This window comes from Pongo pygmaeus, chromosome 15 (genome assembly GCF_028885625.2).
Source record: "Pongo pygmaeus isolate AG05252 chromosome 15, NHGRI_mPonPyg2-v2.0_pri, whole genome shotgun sequence".
In the NCBI taxonomy this organism is placed as follows: domain Eukaryota; kingdom Metazoa; phylum Chordata; class Mammalia; order Primates; family Hominidae; genus Pongo; species Pongo pygmaeus.
This window is the reverse complement of record NC_072388.2, coordinates 56,540,089-56,564,355: the sequence shown is the minus strand read 5'-3', so window position 1 is coordinate 56,564,355 and position 24,267 is coordinate 56,540,089. Positions and strand designations below refer to the sequence as shown.

Sequence of the window (24,267 nt, the reverse complement as noted above, 5' to 3'; positions counted from 1 at the left end):
AGAGGGGCATTGAAGTCGACTTATGTTTCTCTTTTTTTCTTCTCCCTAAGCTTTAGTAATATGAAACCTGGCAGGGATGTCTTAAGCCAGCTCTGCACGGAAGGTGGACCTAAATGGCCTCTAAGCTGATGAGCTGACCCTCCTCTCCACTAATCCTCCACCTCCACCTTTTCATTTCTGAGATGAAACTTTGAAAATTATTATTATTATTATTATTATTTTTTTTTTTGCAGGAAGCTGTGTCTGCAGACTATGAACAGAGGAATCGTCTCCACTGCTCACTGACCCTAACCCATTGGGTCTCTGGCTGAAGCAGAAGAGCCACACACCTGAGGGGAGGGTGTTCGCTCTGAACACACAGCTTCAAGGATGTTCTGCTCTAATGGAAAGGCTCTAGACTGTAGCTAAGACTTTCACTCGTCCAGATATTTACAATTTGAAGGACTTCCCTCCTGATATTTTTGGCAATAAAGGAGAAAATCATTTCTCCTCAGAGCATTTGAAATTGGAAAAATAAACGTGCTGTGTGCAGCTGAATCTTCTAAGCCTTTGACATTTTTCAGTGGCAGGATGGAGGGTCCGTATGGACAGTCAGACTTGAGGGCTTGAACACTTACAGTCTTTGCGTCTGCAAAACCTGGATAATCACTCCATATACCACCTGCCGGGAACTAATTTTCTTGTCATTTCATAAAAAAAGATTCCCAGTCTTCTAGACAAGTTGCAAGGACTGACTAACGCCGGGGAATGCTTGCATATCAGCAGACCAGAGGTGGTGTAGACGCCAAGCGTGGACCGAGTCCCGAGGCGCCCCAGAAGTGTCTTCTCCTCGAGCGACAGAGTTAATTCCTCGCATTAACAGCTATGAGTCCCTCTTGGGTTTCTCCCACCCCCAACACCCTTCTCTGAGCCCCTGGCCACCGTCGCCTTCTCTTCTCCTCCCGCGCCCCCCTGACCAAACATCCCTTTCATCAGGTGGGGTTGGGGTGCCTAGTCTTCGGGAAGGAGCGCGCAAGGGTTAATGATGAAAGCTGGCGACCAGGTGGGGCGCCCACACCCGCCCCCGGCCACGGTGGGCGTCGGAGGTGAGGGGGCGCTATTCGGGCAGCAGTGCTCCGGGTGGCGCGCGGGAGAGCTGCCAGGCTGACGGAGAGGCCGGCCCGAGTGGGGGCCTCTCCGTCGCCGCCGCCGCCGCCGCCGCCGCTGCTGTGATGCGGAGCCGGTGCTGCGCCGGGCGGTGGAGTCAGAGCCCGGGCGCGGGAGCAAGAGCTGCAACATCAGCACCAGCGGCTCCAGCACCTGCACCAGCTCCCGGGCCCCGCGCTGCGCTCTCCGCCCCGCCGCACTCGGGGCCGTCGCCCCGCGCTCTCTATGGATGTCAAGGCGGCCCCCAACGGGGTGGCCACTATCGAGGACCGGATCCTGCGGATCACCGGCTACTATGGCTATTACCCAGGTTACTCCAGCCAGAAAAGTAAGACGCCGCGGGGCTGCCCTGCGAGAGGCGGGGAAGGGAGGTGGGCGCGCAGGGGTGCCTCGGGGATGCGGACGGGCGGGCGCGCGGTACGGACACCTGCAGCCCTGCGGGCGCTGTCCACGCCGCCTTCCTGGCGGCGGGGACCCCCCGGGGAGAAAAGTACGTCCGCTGTCCTCGGTGCTGAACCGTGAGAGGGCAAGGAGCCCGGCTGGGTGCGCCCAGGAGTTTGGAAACAGTCGTAGCCTTGTGGGGAGGTGCGGAGGGGACCTGGTGAGCGCTCCTGACCGCCGTCGGCCGGCTCACCCTGGTGGATTTACGTCCGGAGGAGGCTAACATGGCTGTTCACTTAGCGGAAAGTCAGCCTTAGGGGCTACATGCCCCGAAAGCCCCTACTGCGTGCGGGGCGCTGGGGACGCAGGCTCGGGAGGCTCGGGGGTGGGGCTGGCGGGGGCGGCCGACCCAGACGTGGGTCCCGGCGCTGGTGGGGTCAGCTCTTTCATTCCGGGCTGTTGAGACGCTGCCAGCGCGGGAGTTACTCCGGTTACAATATCTTTAGGAGGTTCTTTACCCTGGGCAGAGAAAAGAACCTGCTCAGGTCTCCGAGCCCCAGAGCTTGGAGCCAGAGACCCGTGCAAAAGACTGGGGGTGTGGAGGGGGGGGTCTGAGAAGGGGAGGCGACAGGGCCACCCGCCCCCGCCGCACGTCGCGGCCACCGCTTTCTTCCAGCTAAGCGAGGTCATGCGGCGTGGATGCTTTCACGTTTCTGGACCAGTTTTGGTGGGAGGGCGATGAGGTGTGCTCTGCTCGCAGTCCCCCTCCCCCAGTACACAAAGCCACTAGCTATATTTGCTGGGATTAGTTCTACTGGCGACTGAAGTGCAGCTCATTTTTCTTCGAATTGGAGGAGTAGCTGCGGTTTAGTTTCTATGCAGGTGGGCTTTCGCTTTTTTCTTTATCAATGCATTTCTGTCGCAATAGTTGGAGCTTAATTGATGTTTTTGCCGTTATTGTTGTCAGAAACTTGGAAGCTCCTAGATGCATTTCTGATTCGTATTTTTCTATGACATTTGGGGTGCAATCAACATTACAGTTTCTGTGACGCGTGGGACCCACAAAAATTCCCGCACAAAGACAAGAAAACACTATTTTCTCATGTAACCCTACCATGCTTCCTCTCTATTGAATAATAATTCAAGAGCTTTGTTCCATGGGCTGTTCTCACACAGATATTTTCTAGTTCGATATTTCATCTGGTTTCAGGAAAGGCCTATCTGATTTGGATGATTTCTGTCTAGCTGTTTTTAGCATTAGGGGCTTAAATTACTCATTTTCCTCACAAAAGTAATTATATAGTGTTAGAATTTTCTGGAAAGAAAATAACACACTGTGGAATGCCCTTTGAAGTCTCTGTACTATACACTCAAAAACTTCTCCTTTTTTATTGGCAAAGGATTTCTTTTTTAACCCTGAAAACATAAGTAAAGGAACTAATATACCTTGTGGAAATTACTTGACTTTCACCTTTGAATATTTTAATTAGGAACCGTGGGATTTTAGTGGCTTAGAGAATGTAGAAGCTGTGTGTGAAATTACAAGACTCAGGGTGGTTTATTATTGTAATTTTTATGACAATGGAACCTTGGCTAACAATGAACAACCCAAAAAGAATACTGAAAAAGTGACATTTTAGATAAGGACATGTTCATATTATATTTTTGTACTTGCTCAAATAGCTGCACATGCTTCATTTGCAATACAATAACAGGACAAAAAAAGGGAAGAGCACTGGCCAAGGCTATAACTGGAAGCCAAAAGGGATAAAGATTAACTTGGCATGGTTATTTGTGATGGGCACTTACCTACCTAAGTTCAGACCATATAGTTAAAAGAGCGAAGGCAGAGAATCTCACAAGAAGAGAGAATTAAGTGATAGTCAGATAAATCTCAGGATGCTCATGCTTTCGGAAGTAGAGAAAGATTGCTATTTTGCACAGTGAGAGATTGAGAGAGGAGAAAGCTGGAGGAGGGCCAGGGAACCGAGCACCATGAAATAATCCTGTCCTAATGCAGGCTTCAACTAGTAAACAAACACACTGAAGCAAACCAGTACAATATGGTCAACTGATTTGGCTGTTATAGGGAACGAGCAACAGCTTAGGGGAAGTCTGGAAAAATATACTTAAGAAAAGGCTACAGTGATGAATACATAATACGTGAAAGCAAGGTGACTTTCTCATTTCCTGTCTGATCACATATGAAGGACAATCTCTAGATATCTATGCCATTTACCTTTTTGGAGATAGATGGGGACTTACCTCTAAGAAAATGCACTGAAGATCAAGGCTTCGGTTAATGCATCCTGCTGTTTGCTTGTACCTTGTTCAGAAAAAATTCTAGTAGTCAGGCTGATGCAAAAAAAGAAATATAGTAGAATTCAGATAAATGAAGGTACTTTAATGGACAATAAATAGGGCATTTGTTTTATTTATCCTGTTCAATTAATGAACAGTTATTGAGTAAATATAAACAAGAAACCTGGATACAAAGATGATTAAAGGTGGGTGCCGTGGCTCATGTCTGTAATCCTAGCACTTTGGGAGGCCAACGCAGGAGGATTGCTTGAGGCCAGGAGTTCAAGACAAACTTGACCAATGTAGTGAGACACTGTTTCTATATTTATTTAAACATTTTTAAAAAAAAGATGATTAATGCATAGTGTGGTTACTTAGGTAGGGAATAGATTCATTCATTCAACAAGTGTTAATTGAGCACCTCCTATGTGTCAGGAGTACATCAATGAGCAAAACAGACAAAAGTATTTTCCTTTTAAGAACTTAAGTTCTAGTGGGAGGAAACAAGATAATAAACAAATAAACAAGTACATAAATTATTTAGTATGTTTCAAGGTGATAAGTGCCTTTTGAAAAATTACAACAGGATAAAAAGGATAAAATATTCTGGGGGTAGAAATTGTCACAATTTTAAATAGGCTCATCAGGGAAGTCCTCATTGAGGAAGTAACAATTCAGCAAAGACCTGAAGGATATGAGGGAGTTAGCCATATGGACATCCAGAAGAAGACATTCTGGGCAGTGGGAATAGCTAGTGCAAAGCTCTGATGTAGAGTGCAACTAGCATGCTGGAGAAACAGCAGGGAGGCCTGCATGGTTGAAGTGGAGTGAACAATTGGGAAAGTGGTTGGAGATGAGGTCACTGAGGATCCAGGAATGCAGATAAAGGGGGGCCTTAGAGGTCATTGTCAATCCTTTGGCTTGTATTCTGAATGAAATGAGCATTTGAAGAGTTTTGGGAGAAGAGTGATGTGACTTATCTTACACAAAGATCAGTCTCACTGCTCTACTGGGACAGGGTGAAGGTGAAAACACCTAATTAGTATGTTATCGTGATAATGTAGGTGAGACATGATGGTGGCTTGAACCAGAGTTGTGGCAGTAGAAGAGAAAGGTGGTCAGAGTCTGTATATATTTGAAATTAGAGCCAATAGGGTACCCTGATAGATTGGATGTGGTATCTGTAGGAAAGAGAGGAGTAAAAAATGACTGCATATTTTCTGGTTTGACTAAGTTTGAGTTGCCATCAGCTGAAGTGTGGAAGGTTTCAAGGTAGAGAAACTTTGGAAAGGGGTTGGGGGTGGATTGTCAGGGGATAAGGATAACATTTTAGAGATACTAAATGTAATTGGAGATGTAGAGTAAGCTTAGAGTTCAGAGTAGATGTCTGATTGGGGATATAAATTAAGGATTTGCCAGTACTTGGGTAGTATTTAAGGCCTAAGACTGGATGAGACCTCCAAGGAATGAATGCATATAGAGAAGAGAAGAGGCAGAAGGATTGAATTTTGAGACACTCTGACATTAAGAGGTCCCAGAGAAGAAGAAAACCATCAAAGGAGACCAAGAAGGAGCATCCAGGTAGAGAGGAGGAAAACCAGGAACATGTGATACCCTGGAAGCCAGTAAATAAAGAGTTTGAAGGGGAAGAGATTAGCTGAGTCCAGTGCTATTGAAAGGTCAAGTAAAATGAAGACCGATTGAATTTGACAATTAAAGGTCATGGGTGATCTTGACAAAAATGTTGACAAGAGCGCATAAGGATAGATAAAATGGATTAGAATGTGTATAAGAGAGAATTAGAGGGAAGAATTGGAAACTGAGTATAGATGACTTTGCAAGGATTTTTGTGCAAAGGGGAGCAGAAGAAATGGAGGAAGCAGGCTCAAGAAAGTTTTCTTTTCTTTAAAGATTGGAGAAATAAGAGCAAGTTTGCATGCAAATGAGAATGATTCAATAGAGAAACAAAAATTAATGAAGTTGGAGAGACAGTGTATGGAAACTAGTGCACAAGAGAAGGGACATTGCCTTAGACAGGAACATGGATATAGGGTAAGGTGTGTGGGGCTTGTTCGGCAAAGTGTATAACTGAGATGGTGGGAGTCTGTTGAGGTTCTCTTCTGGTTGCTGCAGTCTTCTCCAAGTAGGAAGAGAAATCACCAAATGAGAGTGAGGATGGTGGAGGACGTGGTAGAGGCTGGAGGAAAGAGAAGGTGTGAATAGTTAAAACAAATAGGGAGAGTGAATGGACTGGGGAAGTGCGCTCAGGTTGTCTGGTAGTCTTAAGCATCCATTTAAAGTTTTTGGTCACAAATTTAAAGTAAGACCAGCCAGTAGGTTGGCTCATTCATTAACACAGTAAAGGCATGGAACAAGTAAAGATAAGGATATAACCAGAGTTACAGATTATCCAATGGGTATTAAAAAATAGGGACAACGGAGTTGTATACAAAAGAGTTGTATTATTAAAATGGTTGATCATGGAATTTAAACCTGGTAAGCAGAGAAGAGGAAATCTAGATAATTAGGGACAGGGAACAGATGGTAGGTTCCATGAATTGGAGGTCTCAGTAGAATCAAAGACCAGTGGAAGTTAGCTGGAAAGGTAGGAGGTGGTGGGTTGTATGCTATAAGAAATTTAATTCATTTCCATAAGTCAAATGAAAGGATAAATTAATTCATGTTTGATTGTATTCCATTATTGATATTTTTGGAGTGAGTATTCTTTTTTGTGTGTTTGTATAGGGAAACAGTGTGTTGATGCATGGTTGAATTAAACCCTAGTGGTTTGGAAATTGACTATATCCTTAAACCTGCCAGCAACTGGCTCTGAGACCTGGGACACCTCTTTGTGGACATCGGTTTTCTTGTCTGTGAAAAAGAGAGTTGAAATCACTGTTTTAGAACAGCCATGCAGTAGGTCAGCTTTGACAGCTTTCAAAACAGTCCCACCTTCCCTGGAAAGGTATCAGTAAAGGAGTACATTTACTTCACCTCTCTTCACCCACCTTTGGTAAACAGTTGCCTCTCTTTGTTCTGTGCCTTTGCACCTGTTGGCGTTTTGTTTTTTCTATACCCCATTAGTGATCAGGTTCTATGATGGTTGTCTATTGGGAGCTGCAATTTGTAGTAAATATTTTCCCTTTTACTTTGGAACCAGCTCTGGTATCATCCCCACTTCAAAAAGAACTCTACCCGCTTCTGGCTCTCTTGGCTGTCTGGGTGCTTGGACGGCTGCTATGACTTAGCATTCCCAAGGTTCTAGCTTCAGCTGTGTCCTCTCACTTTCTGCCTTCCCTGAGTGAGCTCATTTGATCCCACGGCATTACCATCTTTGGTGTGTCTGTACTTCTAGGCCCACTTTTTCTGAACCCACACCCATATTTCAAAATCCCTTCGAGCATTCTACCTGAATGTCCTCCAGGCATGTCACATATAGAACCGAAATCATCATTCTGTCCTTAAAGTGTGCCTTTTCCTTCTTATTATGCATTTCAGCTTCTAATGTCTATATCCAACCAATTGCCCAAGCCAGAAACTTCGAGTTATCCTCAACTTCTGCCCTTTCCCCTTGCACTATAATCAGTTAACTAATCCTGTACGTTTTACCCCAGATATGTGCTTTCCAGTCCTGTGGTCACTGCCTTCTATCCATCACATCTTTTGCCCAGCCTCAAGTCCTTCCAATCCAGCATATACATCTTAAAAATATTTACTTCTCCACAGTGCAGATCTGTTCATCTCACACCCCTGATCAAATATCTGAAGTAATTTTTCACTTTCTGTAGAATAAAGTCCAAATTACTTAGCATGCCACAATCTGAACCCAGCTTATATTGTTCTATTTTAGCACACATTTCTCCCCGCTACACCACAATCCTCTAATTGCCTAAGTAATACATGCTTAATGCAGAAAATCTGGAAGGCAGAGAGCAAAGAGAGATTAAAACAAAGTTACTCATAATTCCACTACCAGAGGTGATTAGTGTTAACATTTTGATAAATATCCTTTCAGTCTTTTTTATGCCCATGGACACAGGCAAGTGGCTTTTATTTTGTACTGAACATTTATCTCGTTGGTCTATACTGTTTGTAATAACTTAAATTTTAGTGGATGCATATAGTCTTCCATATATGCAAGTGCTTTAATCTACTTCACCAATCAGTAGTTGTTGAATTTTTAGTCCAACTTTTCCTTTTATTTCTCTTGCTCTCTCTCTCTTCCTCCCTCTCTCTCTCTTCCTCCCCTAAGCCCCTTTTCTTTTTAAGAGATAGGGTCTCACTCTGTCACCCAGGCTGGTAGTGCAGTGGTGCAATTATAGCTTACTGCAGCCTCAAACTCCTGGGCCCAAACCATCCTCCCACCTCAGCCTCTTGAGTAGGACTACAGGTGCGAACCATCACACTCAGCTAATTAATTAATTTTTTTTTTTTCAGAGATCAGGTTTTGCTATGTTGCCCAGGCTGGTCTCAAGCTCCTTCAAGTGATCCTCTCACTCCTCCCACCTCAGCCTCCCAAAGCACTGGGATTACAGGTGTGAGCTACTGCACTGGCCCAACTTTTCTTTTAGATCTTACATCCCATATGGTCTTCGCACACTCTGGTCATAGTCTCATCATGCAGCTCATTGTTTCTTTCTCTTTTTTTAATAGTAATTCTTTTTTTACTCCTTTTTTTAAAAAAATTATACTTTAAGTTCAACATGCAGGTTTGTTACATACGTATACATGTGCCATGTTGGTGTGCTGCACCCATTAACTCATCATTTACATTAGGTATACCTCCTAATGCTATCCCTCCCCACTCTCCCAACCCCATGACAGGCCCTGGTGTGTGATGTTCCCCTTCCTGTGTGCATGTGTTCTCATTGTTCAGTTCCCACCTATGAGTGAGAACATGCAGTGTTTGGTTTTTTGTCCTTGCGATAGTTTGCTGAGAATGATGGTTTCCAGCTTCATCCACGTCCCTACAAAGGATATGAACGCATCCTTTTTTTATGGCTGCATAGTATTCCATGGTGTATATGTGCCACATTTTCTTAATCAAGTCTATCATTGATGGACATTTGGGTTGGTTCCAAGTCTTTGCTATTGTGAATAGTGCTGCAATAAACATACGTGTGCATGTGTCTTTATAGCAGCATGATATATAATCCTTTGGGTATATATCCAGTAATGGGATGGCTGGGTCAAATGGTATTTCTAGTTCTAGATCCTTGAGGAATCACCACACTGTCTTCCACAATGGTTGAACTAGTTGACAGTCCCACCAACAGTGTAAGAGTGTTCCTGTTTCTCCACATCCTCTCCAGCACCTGTTGTTTCCTGACTTTTTAATGATCACCATTCTAACTGGCGTGAGATGGTATCTCACTGTGGTTTTGATTTGCATTTCTCTGATGGCCAGTGATGATGGCAGCTCATTATTTTAATGACATTATTGTTCCCATGCTCTTTTGCTTCTCAGTGCTTTACTGTACTTTGGCCCCAGTGCTCCCTCTCTGTCTCCTTCATCACCCTGCAGAAAGCTCCTATTTATCTTTAGAAGTGCAGTTTAAATGTGCTGTCCTCTGTAAAGCTTCCAAAATGCCCCCTGGCTAATCCTCCCTCTGTGCTCCTGTAATGCTGTGTATTCACCTCTGCTCCAGCATTTAACACAGTATTTTGAGCTTTTTGCTTTGCACAAAACTGTCTCATCCATAGAGCTTGGGGAGAGCAGGGGATTTATCTTTATTTATTTTATCTTAGGCAAAGTGGTATATTTTGTTGCTCAATAAAGTTTATTGTGCTAACGAATGAAATATTTAGTTCCATTTGAAGCAATTAGAGAGCTAATTATTTTCACACAGAAAAAGAAAGAGTACATGATGGTAGTAGTGATTAGAGAAAAAGAAAAAAAATACCAGCAATGAATGAATCAAATAGATGTACTTTAAAGAATGAGAATACACTAAATGGTGTTTTATGATCATTTTACCTGCCTGGTTATAACTTCTGCATTTGTGCATCCTTACCTCCTTCCTAAGATTTTCTGTGCTTCAATGGGGGAAAAGGCAGCTTTTTTTTTTTTTGAGATGAAGTCTTGCTGTGTTGCCCAGGCTGGAGTGCAATGGCATGATCTTGGCTCACTGCAACCTCCGCCTCCCGAGTTCAAGTGATTCTCCTGTCTCCACCTCCCGAATAGCTGGGATTACAGGCATGCACCACCATGCCCAGCTAATTTTTTGTATTTTTTAGTAGAGACGGGGTTTCACCATGTTGGCCAGGCTGGTCTCGAACTCCTGACCTCAGGTGATCCACCCGCCTCGTCCTCCCAAAGTGCTGGGTTTACAGGCGTGAGCCACCGTGCCTGGCCAAGGAAAAGGCAATTTTTAAAAAACACAGAGTAGAATAAAGTCACTGAATCATAAGAAAGAAAATTTGGTTTCTCCTCTTTCTTCTTTTGAAGTTGTTAGTATTGATCTTCCTGGTACAATATTAATACTGTATAACTCTTATGCACTTTAACTGGAACAAGTTATGAAATTCTCTATTACTAGTGAAATAAATGCAATAAATATCTGTCCTTGTTCATATTATGTTTATATCCTGAGAGTAGGATTTGTGCTTCTTTATGTATGAGAGGAAGTGTTTTGTAAACAGTAACAAGTAAGTACCATTAATATGTGGTTTTGAGAAGTATTTTGTAATATGGTTTTAAATTAGAACATATAAGGTCTATGTTAATACTAAATATCATTGTATATGTTATTGATGGTAGATAGTGTGGTAGTTTTTACAGTGTTTATTCTGATGTGTATTTTGCATTTAAAATAGAAATTTACATTATTTGTAATGCAAAATACTACTTTCACCAGCTAATACTTGGATTTAACATTAAATTTTAGATGTACTTTATTTTGAAAGCCTATCTAAGACCTGGTTTGTGGCTACAAGGTCTAATGCAAAGACCACAAACTTTGGCAACAGAAAGACTTAGGTCTATACTCCTGCTATGCTACTTGCTAGCCATGTTTTTAACATACTTTAAGTTCTGGGGTACATGTACAGAATGTGCAGTTTTGTTACATAGCTATACATGTGCCATGGTGGTTTGCTGCACCCATCAACCCGTTACCTACATTAGATATTTCTCCTAATGCTAGCTCCCTCACCCCCTGACATGCCCCCTGAGGATGGTGGTGCATGCCTGTAATCCCAGCTACTCGGGAGGTGGAGACAGGAGAATCACTTGAACCTGGGAGGCGGAGGTTACAGTGAACCAAGATCATGCCATTGCACTCCAGCCTGGGCAACACAGCAACCCCTGACAGTGTGTATGTTCCCTGACCTGTGTCCATGTGTTCTCATTGTTCAACTCTCACTTATGAGTGAGAACATGTGGTGTTTGTTTTTCTGTTCTTGTGATAGTTTGCTGAGAATGATAGTTTCCAGCTTCATCCATGTCCCTGAAAAGGACATGAACTCATTCTTTTTGATGGCTGCATAGTATTCCATGGTTTATATGTGCCACATTTTCTTAATCCAGTCTATCATTAATGGACATTTGGGTTGGTTCCAAGTCTTTGCTAATGTGAATAGTGCCACAATAAACATATGTGTGCGTAAGTCTTTATAGTAGAATGACTTATAATCTTTTGGTTATATACCCAATAATGGGATTGCTAGGTCAAATGGTATTTCTAGTTCTAGATCCTTGAGGAATCACCACACTGTCTTCCACAATGGTTGGACTAATTTACACTCCCACTAACAGTGTAAAAGCATTCCTATTTCTCCAGATCCTCTCCAGCACCTGTTGTTTCCTGACTTTTTAATGATCACCATTCTAACTGGTGTGAGATGGTATCTTATTGTGGTTTTGATTTGCATTTCTCTAATGACCAGTGATGGTGAGCATTTTTTCATATGTTTGTTGGCTGCATAAATGTCTTCTTTTGAGAAGTGTCTGTTCATATTCTTTGCCCACTTTTTGATGGGGTTGTTTGTTTTTTTTCTTGTAAATTTGTTTAAGTTCTTTGTAGATTCTGGATATTAGCCCTTTGTCAGGTGGACAGATTGCAAAAATTTTCTCCCATTCTGTAGGTTGCCTGTTTACTCTGATGACAGTTTCTTTAACCTCCTCTCAGATCAACAGTTTTGTTCCTATAAAATGGGAATGATAATAGTTGCCTCACAGGTAGTTGGGAGGATTATGTAAGACAATGTTTATTGAGTGTCTGGAACAACATCCAGTTCAATGTATGGAAGCTGTTATAATTATGAGGAAATGAATAGAATCAGGAATATGACTTCAAAGAACGATGCTCACTTTTTGCTTGTAAGTAAATGGCTTACCATTTATTTTTTGGTCATACCCATAATTGTATTTTAAATTGTTGTTATTAAAAATTATGCTACAGCAATTTAAACACAAGTATAAATTGTCCAAGTTCACAATGGTTTTTATTTTTGGTTATTACTTTCTACTCTTCACCAATTTCTGGCTTGTCTGGTGCTAAAACAGAAAGGGGCGGTTCTACCTGGATTGCCTCTTGGGATAGCTTATTTAAAATGGGCTGGAAGCCATCTGTGATGAGGTGATTCCAAATGGACTGAACTAAAAGAGATGAGGCAAATCAATAGCCAGTGAGTGGCAGAATGGGTCTACATGTCTGCAGATGCATGCAGGTACTCAGGCACCAAAATAGGGTGAAGTTGGGAGAGAGGTAGCAGGGAAAGGTGGAATCTCAGCTGAAGATGGATAGCTTGGGTAGGATGGGGTGAAGATGGGATAGTGAGGGCAAACAGGTGGGGAGGAAGTGAAGGCTGAAGGTTAATTCGGGAATAGTCCATTGGAAGTAGCATTGTTCCTTTCATACATGGAGTGTTGAAGAGACAGTTCTTTTTTTTAGCTATGTATGTAGCCACAGATGTAACAGACAGCCTATTTTATGTTCTTCTTTTAAAAATATATCATTATGTTACAAACATATGTACATGTTTCTACATAGTCTTTGGAGTTATAGCTTTTTTTAAAATTATAAAGCATTTAACTACTTCAAGACACAGAGAAATATAAAGAAAAAGGGAAATAATCTTGTTACCCTAACACAAGTACTGTTATTTTGGTTAATTCCTTTCCAGTTTTCCTAAGGCATACAGGACTTCATTTCTTGATTTATTGAGAAATATAAACTGTGGGGTAGTTACAATACAATTTCGTGTCCTGCTTTTTTTCCCACCTAACATTTCAGGAGAAGCATTATTTCATTGATTTTCATTTATCTGCTTTGAGAGGCTGGAATTGGATTCTCCTTTCAAGGATTTTGGCTTAAAGAATTTGACAAGCTGGTTCTATGCCATTTGAGACTAAGTAAAATGGAAAGATGTAGAGTATTAGTGATGGTTTGTTTGGTTTCTAGTCACAAGACTCCACTTGAACTAGCTTAAGCAAAATGGGAGCTATTGAAAAGACACTGGGGAGTCTCTCATGGGTTTGAAGGGGAGGGGTAAGATGGGGTAGGCTGAAATCAGGTCCTGGAGGGCTGTGGGGAAAACAGGAAGTCTTCTTGCTCTGTCTTTCATCTCTTTTTCTCTGGCACATGCTCCCCATTCTTGTCTCTTGCTTCAGGCTAGCTTTCTCTATTTCCTTGTCCGAATGGTCGAAAATAGCTACTGCCAGCAGTTCCAGTGTTTACATGTCCTCTATTCAAGAGAGCAGACAGATTGAGTGAGACTCTCTTACTTCTAAATCCAGATTCCTGGGGAAAGAGACATTTTGGCCCAATTTATGTCATATGCACACTCTTGACCCTATTGATGGTGGTGGTTTGAAGCAGGGTCAAGTTTCCCAATCATGGCTGCCAGAGGCCCTCTCCTGTAACCCTACTGACTGTATGAGGGAAGAGATGATAGTTTAGAGAAACAAAGCAATTGGTTGGACATTTAACTTAATAGCTATTTGGTTCACAGAACATTGCATTTTTTATATCAAATTATAGGCTTCAATTAAGATTCCATCTTTTCTTTCTTCTGGCCCTGAGAGCCCTTAAAGTGAATCTAGATAATATTTAATGAACTTAAAGATACTGTGTCATCCTAGAAACTGAGAAAATCCAAGTGTCTATTTACAGTATAAGTCCTTGAGAATTCTGTTTAAGAGTGCCCATCTAGCACTGCAGACTACTTGTTAAGTTTCATTGAAGTGCCACTGGTTACATCAAGTTTTGAAGACATATTTCTTTTTCTAGGTCAGGTAGGGCAATACAACAGGTCTTTCCGATTCAGTGTACAGTAATTGAGGATGATATTTAACATGGTATATTTATTTATTTATTTATTTATTTTTCCTTTTTTATTTTATTTTATTATTATTATACTTTAAGTTTTAGGGTACATGTGCACAATGTGCAGGTTAGTTACATATGTATACATGGGCCATGCTGGTGTGCTGCACCCATTAACTCGTCATTTAGCATTAGGTATATCTCCTAAAGCTATCCCTCTCCCCTCCCCCCCACCCCACAACAGTCCCTAGAGTGTGATGTTCCCCTTCCTGTGTCCATGTGTTCTCATTGTTCAATTCCCACCTATGAGTGAGAATATGCGGTGTTTGGTTTTTTGTTCTTGTGATAGTTTACTGAGAATGATGATTTCCAATTTCATCCATGTCCCTACAAAGGACATGAACTCATCATTTTTTATGGCTGCATAGTATTCCATAACATGGTATATTTAAACAGAGATTGAACATTACACTATCCTGCAGTCTGGTATTTGCTGTATTTAGACCTAGGCTAATGCCAAGATGGCACTAGTGAGATGTCAATAATGGTTTCATGGTACTGAAAACTAGACATAAGAAGAATTCTTTATGCCTTGTGAAGCAGAGATTCCTAAGAGCATTAGAGCCTGCAGGTTTTTCCTGCTAATATTTTACTAAACTCCAAGTCATGTGCCTTTGGTATCTATTTTGTGTTTTTGTTGAAACCCATGTTCAGTTATAGGGATTCTAGAGGACAGATCCAAATCCAGTGAGTTGGAGGCTATTGAGGCACCAGCTTCCCTGCTGGAGTTATGGTGACAGGGTCTGAAGAAGCGGTACTACATCTAAAGTGACATTATTATTCCTACAGACGTTTTAGAACAAAGGTGCTTAGAAGTTAAGAACTTTTTGAAAATTGCAAGTGCTTGAAGCTGGAGCTGCTTGTCTTGTTCCTTTCTAGTCCACATCTGTGTAGCAACCATGATAACCTTTCAGAAGCATTCATTGGATCATGCCATTCCTCTGGTTAAAGTTGTTAGTGGCCTCCTGTATTTCTTTGGAAAACTATAAAACTCTGAATGCAGCTTATAAGATCTTACAAGGTCTGATTCTTTAGCTGCCACCACACTTTCATGACCTTATTATGTTTTGGTTTTACTGGTTCCTGTTCCAGGCTCTTTCATTCATCTAAGATGATAAACAAGCTCTCCCCTCTTCCTGGTGGTGTGACCTGTCTGGCCCCTCAACATTCCTCAGGTCTCATATTAAGTGCCGCCACCTCTGAGAGCCCTTTCCAGCTTTGCACCTCTATCAGCTCATATGCTTTTTCTTTATAGCACTTACCACAAGTGGCTAATGCAATTTATGTTCACTTTTGTGACTGTTTAATGCTTTTCTGCCCATTAGATTCTTACGTCTCTAAGAGTAGGTAGGGATGGATCTATTTTGTTCAGCACCGTATGACCAGCACAAAGAACAGTGCTTGGGCACTCCATAAATATTGGCTGGATGAGTGATTAAGCCTTGTTGAAAATGTCAAATAGACTTCTTTTTTCCAAGATAATATTTTTATTTGGAATATTTTTAAATTTTTCAGAAAAGTTGCAATGATAATACAGAGAGTTCCCGTAATCCCTCACTCAGCTTCCTCACTCAGTTAACACTTTTCATTAGCATGGTACATTTGCCAAAAATGAAGAAACCAACACTGGTGCATTATAATTAATTAAACTCTAGATTTTATTTGGATTCCACCAGTTTTTCAATTAAGGTTCTCATTCTGTTCTAAGACCCAATCCAGAGTACCAGATTGCATTTACTTGTCATTTCTCTCAGGTAGGCTTTTAATGCATTAAACTTGAAAAGTTCAATTTTATAGGAACTTCCTGCCACACATTTTAGGGCTTGGATCAGATTACATTTGAAAATTTAACTGCTAGTTTTCAAGGTGACTAAGGATTAAACTGATGTTTGACTTGACATCATAGTTGCATACTAGTTTAGAGACTGTTTTACAGTGTATAACAGTGGTTTCTAGCATTTCTATGTTTAACATGTTGGAGATACAGAAACCTTTGAAAATCTGATCTATGAACTACTCACCTATCCCCCAAATGCACATATACACCAAACATTTTCATGCAGTTTATTACATTGGAAATTTACTTCACAAGTACAGGCTATAAAATAATTCCACTGAGTTTTATCTATTTTTAAATTTCATAATAATGTATGCAAAATTTAATGGTAATATCTGGAAGATGGAAATAATTTAAATTCATTAAAATAAAAGTGAACTTTAGTTTTATTCAAAAGTGAATTTCAGTGAGAAAGCTCTTGTGATTGGACTAATAAAAAGCTAAAATTTTGCAGTGGTCTTAGGCATGACAATGTGCAGCTCATCTTTGACACCCAGTTTTCTTCAATGTGCTGGGAGTCTTAACACCTTCTAAAAATGTTGACTCACAAGGATATGAGATAGCAAATGAAATTAGAGATCTACTAGCTTTTTTGCAGGAAGAGGGTGGACATGTTTCAAGAAACGCCAGATTTCCTGATCCTACAAGTTGAATTAATGTCATATCATTTCATTAGTATTCAAGTCAATGAGCTCATCCTTGAGACAAGGCCTCAAAAACCATCCATCAAGTCTTTGTCTACAAGAAAAGAATGATGAATCCGTTTCAATGTTAAGGTCATCCAAGCAGAATTGTCCTTCAAACATATCCTGCAGTATTCCTAGGTACCCTTGGATTGTTGATCTACAGAGAAGACATTTTATGACACATCGTCACTCTGGATCCTTAGTTTCCTGAGAAACTGTGTTTCCAAAAGAACTTGCGGTTTTCAGCTGCATTATAATGGTGACTGTAAAGCTATGAATGAAAAAAAAGTATCATGTTATATCCATAAAGTAAGAAAAGCTGTGAATGAGTTTCTCCTTACTGAATTGTTCTATGAATGGGCTTCCTTTTTTTCTCAAAAGTGATACAAATGTCTTCCCAAATGCCAGTTAAAGATTTCAATCACGGTTTCCAGAAGCAAAGCAGCTTCTAGGTAGTGAAGAAGAACTTCACATTTTCTTGATTAAAAATGAAATTCTTGAGGAGTTGATAATTTTGACCCTGACTCTAATGGAGTTGACTTTTAATTTCAAGACAGTGGAATAGGTTTCTTGTAGGATTACTGACAATATTTCAGGTGCCACTACATGCTGATGTGTAAGGCAGCAAATCATATTAATGTGCAAAACTACTTTCATTTCCAAAGCAGCACAACCTACTTTTCTCCCTAAGTACAGTTTTGCTTGACATTGCAACTTTTCATATGTCCTAAAAGGCTTACAGAATAGATTTTATTTTTCAATGACATTTATATACACATACAGAGAGTCAGGAGTTAGGAATATTGTGAGATATCCAGTTGTTTGCTGAGGGGAAATAGCATAGTGGCTGGTATCTTCAATATTTGCATCTAAATTATGGCAAATGGGCAGGTTTGGGGAGATAGTTTTCTTTGATAAAGGCACTGCTTCCATCTTTATCTGTGGCTCCAGACTGCAAACCAGTGTATCCTTTACCAAGACGTACTGGTTTCCAAAGTTTCCCCAGGGGTGTGTATGTGTATTCTTTTGCTTGACAGTCAGTTAGAATGTGATAGTTAGAAAGTAAAGAAACCTCTGCTTATATTGGCTTAAGCAATATGAATTTGAGAGGTATGGTTTCTGATGTAATGGCTGATGCTGTAATGAAGTACACATGTTCTAACTTTTTCTCTCCTGTTTTCCATCCCTTTGTCTATATGTTGTACTTTATTTTTAAACTCTTCTATTAAGTTTTTCACTTCTAGTTTTATTAAAGTTTTAATAACTCTTTTGTTTTCTGAATATTTCTCTTAAAAATATAGCATTTTATTCTTGTTTTATGGATAGAATATCTTCTCTTATCTCCTTAAGGATATTAATACTATATTTTAAAAAGTTTTCTTCCCTGAATGATCTGTTTCCTCCAAGTTGTTTTAAAATTAAAAAAAAAATTTTTGTGGGCTGGGCTTGGTGGCTCATGCCTATAATCCCAGCACTTTGGGAGGCCGAGGCAGGTGGATCACCTGAGGTCAAGAGTATGAGACTAGCCGGGCCAACATGGCAAAACCCCATCTCTACTAAAAATACAAAAACGAGCTGGGCATGGTGGCACATGCCAGTAATCCCAGCTACTATGGGGGCTGAGGCAGGAGGATCGCTTCAACCCGGGAGGCGGAGGTTGCAGTGAGCTGAGATCATGCCACTGCACTCCAGCCTGGGCAACAACAACAACAAAATTGTTAGTCAGTATTCTTGGATATGTTGTGATTCTTGTTTATGTGCTTATATTCTAAGAGTGAAGGACTCAAAAACTGTTTATGATCTGTGAGAATGGCTGACGTGGTCAAGTAGGGTCTGGCATTATATGCCACTTTCAAATTATCAAGTTAGCATGCTACATTTTCACAGATGCTGGCAAAAGACATGAGATCTTGGGTCAGATTCAAAGGACTTTATTACTCACACTCCAGCAGGCAGCATGAATTTCATGTTTATGTTGGTTCCCCTTGCTCCCCAAGTTCCACGGGGACAATGTGAAGTAACCAAGGTGGATCCTCAGTATGTGTAGTAGGTTTGTATGACAGTCAAGGAATCCTGAGCTTAGAAAATGCCAATCATTTATAACGGCCTACATACAAACCTACCCAATGTTTGCCCCAGAAAGAGATGTTAGCAAACAAACCTGCCTTCTGTTTTTGAGGGAAACTCTATTTCTACCCTTCAAATCTGTTGCTTATACAGGCTCTTGAAGCAATAGCTCATAACAAAAAGCTGTGAGTGCCTGCACGTGATATGTGGAAATGCAGGAAAGACTCATGGAGAATCATCTCCCAACAGAGCTTGTCTATTATGACTCTACTGTTGATCAGCTGGGCTTTTTCCTTGGGAAACTTCAATATCGTTTTCTTAAGATCTGCTCCCTTGGCTCATAGAAGGCTTTTTGAATCTCCTGGCTTACCACCAGCATTCTGACAGTCAAATAGGAAAGAAGCCTGGGAGCCTCAGTGAGTGGTGTATACAGATTCACTCTATTCTTCCATGATTTTGGTATAGCACCGCAGTCTTCAGCCATGCCTGGTGTCTCTGTAGAGTTTTGCTTGAGCATCTTCGGAGAATAAATCTCTGCCCTTTGCCAGGGTGAAGGGAGGTATAGTCAAATGCTGAATGAGGGTGGGGATTAAGAAGCCATAATGTTCCTTAAACAGGCTTACGCAAGACTGCTGATTTTAGCCTTATTTATAGTAGTAACTGGTGCCACAATTTCCAGGCTTTGAGAAATTCTGCGTGGTAAATTAAACTAATTTCCATTCTCTCTACCCTCAATTTAGGTTTCAGTTTTCTCAGGCCTGACAAGTCATTTACTACTTTCTGGCTCCTAAAATTTTATAATTATCTTCTTTCCTGATTCTTCCATTTTTGTGGATTTATGCCTTTAAAACATGTTCATTGTTATTTTAGTGAAACTTCCTGAATGAGCAAATACAGATGTTTGTATTCAATCTGTCATCTTTCAGACAGAATCATTGCACTTTCTGTTTTTATTACTCAGTATCTTCCAACTTTTACTACATTTACTGTAAACTAAGATAAATGGCATATTCATAGTGGCAGAGTACATTATTTTTATTTTCTTTCAGTGAGAAGCCACTTTAGATGTCACAACATGGGGGAAAATAATATTGTGCATTATCTGTTTCTTGATCTGACTGTTGGTTACATTGATATGTTTATGAAAATGTCATCGAGCTGTACACATAAGGTTTATGCACTTTTCTGTATGTATGTTATATTGTAATAAAACATTTACACTAAAAATTATACCTCACATGACCTTATATTATAGGATATCATGGTATCCTGGCCCATTTTACCTTTGTTTATGATGAAACACTGAATTATAACTTAATTTGAAGTAAGAAAATATTTTTCAAATTTTCAAAGTAACCGAAGATAAAGAATTTTCAAAGTAACAGAAGATAAAGAATTACTTTTGTGGTGTTTCCAGTTTACTAGCCCCTGAATGCCTTCTCTTATCCCTTACCAGTATAAGAAAAGTGGTTCTCAAGTTGCTGCTTATTAGAAACATCTGGGAGTGAAAAAAAATCCCAAGGCACAGCTTGCATTCCATACCAGTTAAAACAGACTACTGGGATTGACACCCAGGCATCAGTACTTTTTAAAGCTCCCAGGAGATCCCAATGAGCAGCCAAAACTATGAACAAGTGTCTAGGGCAGGATGTCTCAAACTATCTGGTTCTTTACCTAGCCAGTTTATGTTTTTACATTTCCAAAACTCTGGCAAAATTAACAAAAATGAAATAGTAGAAAACATAATTATACACTGAAATATTATAGTCAACTTGCTATAAATATTTCTCAGTGATTACTCTCAATTTCTATATTTGTCACGGTCTGGTAACAGTTCATGACCAGGACTATCTGCAGAGTGCACTTCGAGCAGCACTAGCTGTGGATAATCTGTCCCTTTCCTAGAACAAGCTGGGTATCCATATACTCCCTTCTCTGTTGCAAGAGTCTGTTTGGAGATTGAGGAGGGTTTAGGCTGGGGCCTATGGTATGTACTCTCACTAACTCTCTGAAACCCCCTGACACATTTAATCTCACTCTGATGCATTTCTGAGCTCTCAAAGCATGGGATAACATCACTGTTAATAACTCATGAGTTTATTTTAGATTTGCCAAGTTTTGTTTCCCATCAGCCATATTAATTCAAGAAAAATTCTTGGCTACTAAAGTCTTGGCATGTGATCTCATGTATCTTAGTAGTGGATATGAACTTTAAGTTGTGTATACAAGTGAATTTCAGGGAAAAATTCACTAAAGACTCTCAGGAACGAAAATTGATTTTGTTTTCAATGATTTTGCACTATATGCTAAAATGCAATGAAAATCGTCCTGTGACTTGGGCTAGAATCTCGGAAAAACAACTGTTATTTCATTCAGGGGCCTATGGAGCCTGTCTGGTTTGTTTATTTGTTTGTTTCAGGACTGAATAATCTGCTAACCAAACACACTTGGCCCAATATTCAGGCAACATGGAAATTTATCCTTGTGGAAGGAATCCCACTGGGTTTATGACTCATGGAATGGAAAAAGAGGTTTGGAATTGGCAGGATCTTCATCCTAGGGAGAAATTCCGAATGGTTTGGATCAGTGTTCTGATTTGATCATGTTACTCCCTTCTTTTGGGGGCCTTATTTTGATGATGATGCAGTTGGATTTTAGTTGAGGCAGATTATCTGATTACCTTGGTCTAAGACATCTCTTGGTGTTTTTTTTTCCCTTCCTTTCTTACCTGTTTTAGAGGAGATGACATACTTATGCTTATTAGAGAATAAAAGGCCATTCCAGATGTTAATTCCCTCTCAGTGCCTTGTGCAGTATTTAATAAAGCTATCTTCAATGGCCTTGTTACTCATCTTGACTTGTTACATTCTGATTATATTTGCTGGGAGTGTAGAATTTCATGGTGGATCTCCTAGTGTGTAGGGCTGTCTCCCAGGAAAGAAGTGAGAAGAGAAGGGGATATGCCCTTTGACTTTGGACTTAGGTACCTCTCTCAATCCAGTTTGATTGCTTGATAAAGGATGGAAAATGGTGGCAAAGCATATAACATACTTGGAGTTTAGAATTCTATCTTTTTAAAAAATATTTACACTTGATGTAAAGATCATGCATGTAAAACCCCAGCACACACAGCTTCTGACATATAAAAGCTTATTAGGGAAGAAAATCAGGAATGAGAATCTCAGCTTATGCTAAAACTTAACAGAATTAACTTTCCTGTGGCTTTCAATAGAAAATTATACCCAAATAGGCACTGTATACAGTCATAGTGGGATTGTAACCAATGTAAGCCTGAATTGTTTGCAGAGTAATGTTTGAGGCTTGAATAATAAACCATAGCACACAAAGGATTTGGGATGTAAATTCTGAAGAATGCTACAACCTCTCTCCGACAGTTGTATGCATTTTACACCTGACGAAGCAATAGCATATACAATTTCATTATAACTCACAGCCACTCTGTGTAGTGGGTGTTATCACCATGTTACAGATGAAAAAATTGAGGCTCAGAGAGGTTACCTTGCCCAAAGGCATAGCTACCAGGCGTCAGGGCAAGGATTTGACCCCAGAACTGTCTACTGCCCAAATCCATACTCCACTAGAGAGAGTAACAAGCAGTCAAAATTATAAAATTTCAAATCCTCCCATGGCTCAGTTATTTTTCCTCCTCCTGAAGTTCTAGAGGATGGTAATAAACTTTCACTTTGTTTTTAGTAGGGTACCCTTATCTTGCAACGTGCAGATCCAATAAAGGGCTTACTTCCTTCTCCCTGAAAGACCGAATTTTACTTCAACGAGATGCTGTGTCTGAAGGCTCTTTTTAGAAAGAAGAAGAGAGATTGAACAAGATGGCCTTAAGATTTTGTATGTGCGTGGAGGGTGGGAAGGGACAGAGACAGAGAGAGACAGATGGAGGAGAGAGACAGAGAGACCCCTCTACTAGTAACCAAGGTCCAGTTTGTGTCTGAGATCTTGCAGTTTTCTAGGGACAGAGGGCGGAGGGCAGTGAAGAGTCAGGACAAGGGGATGCCCGCTCCTGATCCCAACTTGACTCCTTCGAGGTACCTGGGTATCTTGAGGGGCTATTCTTCTGGTCAGACAGTGGATATCTTGCTTCTAAAAGGCAGCTTTTCCTGTTGAGAAGAATTCTCTATTTCTGCATCTAGAAGTTAAAAAGAAATAAGCTTATGTGGGGACAGAAAGAGAACAAGTTGTCTACTCCTGTGGCCAAGTAGAAATGCCTGTAATTTTGAGTTATGTGTGCCTGACACAGTATAGAAGAACAATATTGGTGGAATTATGATCATACATCAGTCTTACTGTCAGTGCTTCTTTTAATATTTAATGAAATTTCTCTCGCTATCATTTAAATCATTGGAATGCTGACCCTGGTGTTGCTGATGTTCTCTTCAAAAACAGAAGTCCAGCATTGCTTTAACATCGACCCCATTGGTATTACAGTCTTGCCCCGTGTTATTCACACCACTACAAGCCTTGGTTAAGACCTCTATCACATGGAAATGCAAGTGTGATTGCAGTGATGCTTCATTCCAGATGGGGTTTGAGCATCCTTGGTTTCACCCCCATGCTTGTTTCGGACATTTCTGGATATTTCTGACATTAGCTGGGCCTTTCCAAATTCCTCAGATGTGGCATTAATAAGATCAGTAGCTTTTTAAAAATGTTAAATCTCTTGTATTTATGCTTACTGGGTAGGTAACTATTTACTTTTCAAGGTAATTTTTTCCTACGATTCCTAAGTTCAATAAAAATTGAACATAAATTGCTTGGGGGAGTACAAGGGAAACAAGGTTGGTCACGAGGCTGATATTTGCTGTGCTGAGTACATGTTCATGTAGCAAAGCTCAGTAAAGAGCTTTTAAAAAGCTCCACAGATGACTCTCTCTATGTATATTTTTGATTCTGGCTACTTGATGGAAATTAAAAACAAAAACTGAATTTAAGAGAAGATACTGGGGGTTATAATGTCCCGCAGAGATATTAAAATTGTTTGGGGATTTTGAGTATGCTACAGTAACATCATATTACTTTGAAAATCTGATGAATAAAAGTACAGTTTCAGTTTAAATTCTTTTATTATAAAATTAAGATAAATGTTCTGAAAACATTAAGAAGTCCAAATGGGGATAAGCCATGCTTCAAAATCCTTCTTCTCCAGTCTTTTAGAACTTTCTCTTAGTTGCCCTGGAAACCAAGAGAAAGTCGGTGGTAGTTTAGGTGAGATTATCTTTTTGTTCCTCACAATACCCAGACACTCCCAACTTGTCAAACTGAGTTAGGGGAGAGGAGCTCTGGGCCTGTCCTTTGGGTGCTTTGCCAAGTAGAAATGAAAGACTCCCTTCTCAGCACTCTTAGGACTAAAACTTTCCTCCACCAGCCCAAACAGAATTGCCATCAAGGTCACCTCATTCCTCATTACCCCCATAGCCCGCCCATGGAGGGTGGCTCTGGAATGACAATATTCAGTCAGGATCCTGGCAGGAAACAGATATAGACTCAA

At 40.6% G+C, this 24,267-nt stretch overlaps 1 protein-coding gene across 2 annotated transcripts in view; it reads left to right on the top strand.

Moving 5' to 3' along the window:
* The first annotated feature begins 1,098 nt into the window (after positions 1 to 1,098).
* SLC35F4 (solute carrier family 35 member F4) overlaps positions 1,099 to 24,267 on the top strand; it is a 304,653-nt gene continuing 281,484 nt past the window's right edge. The window contains exon 1 of one of the 2 annotated variants that reach the window (XM_054449737.2): positions 1,099 to 1,474. In XM_054449737.2, coding sequence (XP_054305712.1) covers positions 1,372 to 1,474 — 103 coding nt within the window. In that variant the 5' untranslated portion in view covers positions 1,099 to 1,371. The remainder of the gene's footprint in view (positions 1,475 to 24,267) is intronic. The other variant, XM_054449738.2, reaches the window with a different exon arrangement.